A 5,173-nucleotide genomic window follows, 5' to 3' on the forward strand; every position below is an offset into this window, starting at 1 on the left:
TGTTTAAAATAATCATCAAAATTCTATGCTTTAAATAGTTTATAACTTTTCAATTGACCTAGATTTCGTCATCAATCACAATATGCTATTGGCTGTGAGACTTTAATATGATTTTCAAATTACATACAGCTTCTCTTTTTTTCTTCTTCTTCTTATTCCATACCATTCCCACCTTAAATAATTCCTGTCCCAATCATCACAAACTTTTCTTCCTTGTAAGCATCATTACATTACATGTACTGTTCAGCAATTATCCAAAGAAACTCAACCTTCATTAAGATTTCATGATATGCATGTATTAAATTATCCATATGCATTACATACATGTATGATGCCTTTTCTTTCAATAAAAAATACACATCAACTATGCCTCAACCAACCAGTTGAGATCGACTATATGAATCACGTTTCTGGACCTTGAAACCAACTATGCTAATATATATGCATCAACTTTATCTTATAGTCACTAACTAATTGGTGGCGGCTGTATATATGTATACTTTTCATAGTTTAACTATTTTTAGATTGATCATCAACTCTCCTGGTATTGTCTGTTCTTTACTTATAGGCACAGTTGATGTCTTTTCCTTCATTGTGCTTCATAAATGAATAAACTATCTTATTAACTGCTTTCCACAGCTCCTCACAGTACAGTTAACTTATTGTGGCCCACAATTCTCAAACCTTGTGCTCCTATAAAAACCTGCCCTTAACTTAAAACCTCATCTGCAAACTAAACTAAAGCTTCTCTCCAAATATATTATCTATCACCTTCAAATACAGTCAATCATGATTTCATCAGAGGCTGCAGCAATCCACTACTTTGCTCCAGAAAACAACCCCTCATCACTTCCCATTGATTTCAGCTTCATGCACAAAAACTTACCAGCATTCCAATACAACACATTCTTAACAAACAACAATATACAAAATTATAATCAGGCCTCTTTTCCTGTTCAAGACTTGAGTACACAGCCCTCTTGCATCAGCAGTAACTCGACCTCAGACGAATCGGAGGAGCAACAAAAACGAAAGCAGAGGCGAATGGTATCTAATAGGGAATCAGCTAGAAGATCAAGGATGAGGAAGCAGAGACACCTTGATGAGCTATGGTCCCAAGTTCTTCGCCTTCGAACAGAGAATCAGAATCTGATGAATAAACTAAACCAAGTCACAGAATCTCATGACAGAGTCATTCAGGAGAATATGCAGCTCAAGGAAGAGGCTTCTGACCTTCGTCGGATGATCATTGACAGTCCTTTTCATGCTTTCAGTGACCTCGACACTGCTCATCTCAAGGCTGAATCATCAAACCAATCCACTACATAGAATTTACTTATCTGAAAATGAGTTGTTTACTGACTTTAAGGATTCAGAGAGGAAAGGAAGAAAAAATGAGAGTGAGCTGGAGATATTTTCTAAGTTTTTCCTTCTTCATGTTGTTAATTCTCTTTTACCTGAATGCAAACATGAGTCTTTAATTCATGTGCTCATGAGTTATGAGTATCATTTCAGAGTTAAGCCACTGCAGTTTCCATGCATATATAACTTCATGCTTTACCCTGGATTGCCTAGCGCGTTTTATATTCCCTGTGTGGTTTGCAGGCTATTACATAGTTGGGGTTTACCCAATGCGCACAGAGTGCTCACCCGAAGGGTAGAGGCTGCAGCGGTTGCGGGTTTTCCTAGAGTTTCCAAAAAAAAAAATTAGACCTCTCCTATCGCTACATAACTTTGAATCAAAATCTATGAAAGTGAAAACACCAATATGTCATGATCAACAAATCAAAGTCTCCATATGGTTTGTTTACTACTTCAGTCATTAGATTACCACCTGAACTAAAAAAAAAAAAAAAGGACAAGTTCCCGCTATTTACGTGGTCTGCGGAAGGGCCAGACCATAAGGGTCAATTGTAAATAGGGTTATCCTGTATTTCTGCATTTCAGATTACCACCTGAACTGTGGCAAGAAAAAGAATATCAAAGTTCTTCAAAATTTTCAACAGGAAAACAAAAACCAAAAGATTTGGCGAGTTGGCAAACTAAAAGCATCAATGTGAACATTTTCTTTTGCATATCAATTGAAGAATAAACAAGGTTAAAGGAAATTGAAGTCAGCCAAAGGGTCCCATAATCAGTCAGTCCTGTATTGCACACAATAGCACAAGCAACAAGACAAATGGAAGTGGAGCTGCTGGTAATGGTGGCTCATAATTCAAAGGGACTACTATAAGAAGCAAAACATATTGAAAAGGCAATCCACTATGATTCCAGCTAATGTTTTTAACTTTTATAAGGACAGAGGACATCAGGTCATGTCATCCAAGAATGTGTGGTTTGTGGTCTATACAGAAGAATCCATTCTTCAGGTGTTATTAATTCTATCTTTCAACGTCTCTTGCGTTAGCAAATCCACATATTCTCAGTCATATGTTACAAACACTCTCTCTCTCTCTCTCTCTCTCTCTCTCTCTCTCTCTCTCTCTCTCTATATATATATATATATATATATATATATATATATATATATATATATATTATCTGCATAGCTTCTTTTCTTCCTAATTAATAATAAGATCATTTGACACACAACACACCGTTGAGACAAAATAACCCATCCTACTCTCCTAGTAAGAATTTAGCAGTATGATTGACCTATTTGTGTGCTTCCTCTGGAATAATAGGTGATCATGCAAGGAGATAGCAGTGAGCAATCTAACTAAAATGAAATGTACAGCAGAACACAGACTAACGTAGCAGTGAGCAATCTAACAAAACAAAAGCGACTGATTGTGGCATCAGGGAGGCAGGGAAAGCTGGGATGATAAAACACACCCCCTTGTTATTTGCTACTTTTGGAGCCAATAGCCCTTGTTCTAAAAAATTTAAGATGTTAATAGGATAACAAAAATCAAAGCTATTAAATGATATTATGCAACTAATTTAGCACTACACTGGATATTTCTACCCATTTGAAACATATTTTTTATTTACTCATTCAAAAGAGGCTAAGGAAATGCAATCAAGTATACTTTATACGTAGCAGCTGAGGGCACCATCTTGCATGATTTTCTCTCCTTGACCTTGAATAGACCTATCCAACAATCAACTGGCAGTATTAGGTACATACTCTCCCAACATAGATGCAACATCCCATATCAACTCTTTACTTCAACAAAATAAAGGAGTTCCAGCATTCTGAGTTTAACTGTGGCTTAAACTTATGAACGTGATTTCAGAACGTAGGAAATAGAGTCAATCAAAGGGTGCTCTTAGGCCCACTAGGTAAAGTACAGTAATTATCGTAACTCTAGTATTCCCTATATAACTACACTTATTATGTACAATAAAAGTAGACACTATTTTCACCTAGTTTTCTCCTAAAGTCATACTTGGATTTGGACTGTGAAATAGAGGTTGCTACAATATATAAAATAGTCTAAATTTATGTGTGAATCTAGAACTTGGCGTATATATATGATTTTGTATGTTTACAGTGCAATTGTGTGGTTAATATGTTTAACCTAAGCATAATATTTTTTTCAGTTTGATCTGAAATCAGTTTTCAAATCTGATAAAAAAAATGAAAAACAAACTTCAGTTGTTTTATGTGTGAATCGATCATGTTTCTGTCTGTTTTAATGCAATGAGCAATTAAAAAAAAAACTTCATTAACGTGAGCGGCGGCTGAAGTTTGAGAAAGAAGAAAGAGTAGAAACCCTTAACTTCTCTCTTTAGAATGTTGGTCTTCTTAGTTTTGGGCTAAAGGCCCACTTAGCTTTATTAAAAAATCAAAAGGACAGGGCTGCTTTTCTTATCTCAAATGGGCAAATTTAATAAAATTGGGCTTATGGCCCATTATACAGAGTGAAATTAAAAAATAGTCAAATTTACAAGTGATAATTGAAAATAGTCACAGTTTCAAAAATAATCGAAATTTAGCCATTTTTTATTAAAAGATAAATTTGAACGAAAACAATGTTCAAAATCCGAAAAATATTCCAGCATAATATACTGGAGTTCGAATTTTTTACATGTGAACTTCCAGCACAATATACTGGAGTTCCAGTATATTATGATGGAGTTCCAGTATAATGGAACTCCATCATAATATATTGGAGTTCCAGCATAATATACTGGAGTTCCAGCATAATATACTAGTCCAGCAGAATATGCTGGAAGTTCATACACAGGTGCTCCAATCTCTAGTATATTATGCTGGAATTTTCCGTGTGTTGGAGTTCCAGCATAATATGTTGGAAGTTCATACATAGGTGCACCAAACTCCAGTATATTATGCTGGAAATTTTCGTGTTGCAGCAAAATAGTGGCTATTTTTTAATGACCCAAAAACTGGCTAGCCCGTGCTATTTTTACCATTATCCATGCAGATCCATTTTTTATTTTAGGCTCAATGGCTCATAGCCAAAAATTAAAAATAACTTGAGATTCTGTTATTTATTTTTATAAATTTTAGATTTCGAAAATTAGTCATATGGACTAATTTTAAAAATATAAATTTAGTATTTATATTTTTTTTATGAACTACTATAATTTTTTTATTATCCCAATTGCTTGAAATGTTAATTTGTTTAACATGCTTGAAATGTTAATTTGTTTAACATTAAATTTATTTGTTAATTTGTTTAACATGCTAGAAGTGTTAATTTATTTAACATTAAATTTATTTGTTAATTTGTTTAACATGCTAGAAGTGTTAATTTGTTTAACATTAAATTTATTTGTATATTTGTTTAACATTCTTGAAATGTTAATTTATTTAACATTAAATTTATTTGTTAATTTGTTTAACATGCTAGAAATGTTAATTTGTTTAACATTAAATTTATTTGTTAATTTGTTTAACATGCTTGAAATGTTAATTTGTTTAACATTAAATTTATTTGTTAATTTGTTTAACATGCTAGAAATGTTAATTTGTTTAACATTAAATTTATTTGTTAATTTGTTTAACATGCTTGAAATGTTAATTTGTTTAACATTAAATTTATTTGTAAATTTATTTAACATGCTTGAAATGTTAATTTGTTTAACATTAAATTTATTTGTTAATTTGTTTAACATGCTTGAAATATTAATTTGTTTAACATTAAATTTATTTGTTAATTTGTTTAACATTAAATTTATTTGTTAATTTGTTTAACCTGCTAGA

At 32.5% G+C, this 5,173-nt stretch overlaps 1 protein-coding gene across 1 annotated transcript; it reads left to right on the forward strand.

Moving 5' to 3' along the window:
- The first annotated feature begins 460 nt into the window (after nt 1-460).
- Nucleotides 461-1,521, forward strand: LOC107795184 (uncharacterized). The gene has a single exon (XM_016617768.2). The coding sequence runs from the start codon at nt 790-792 to the stop codon at nt 1,327-1,329; it is 540 nt and encodes a 179-aa protein (XP_016473254.1). The 5' UTR covers nt 461-789; the 3' UTR covers nt 1,330-1,521.
- Nucleotides 1,522-5,173: the final 3,652 nt, after the last annotated feature.

This window comes from Nicotiana tabacum, chromosome 12 (genome assembly GCF_000715075.1).
Source record: "Nicotiana tabacum cultivar K326 chromosome 12, ASM71507v2, whole genome shotgun sequence".
Taxonomy (NCBI): Eukaryota; Viridiplantae; Streptophyta; class Magnoliopsida; order Solanales; family Solanaceae; genus Nicotiana; species Nicotiana tabacum.

What these genes read in the sequence shown, in the direction of transcription:
- LOC107795184 (XM_016617768.2), top strand. Translation starts at nt 790, where the DNA reads ATGATTTCATCAGAGGCTGCAGCAATCCACTACTTTGCTCCAGAAAAC.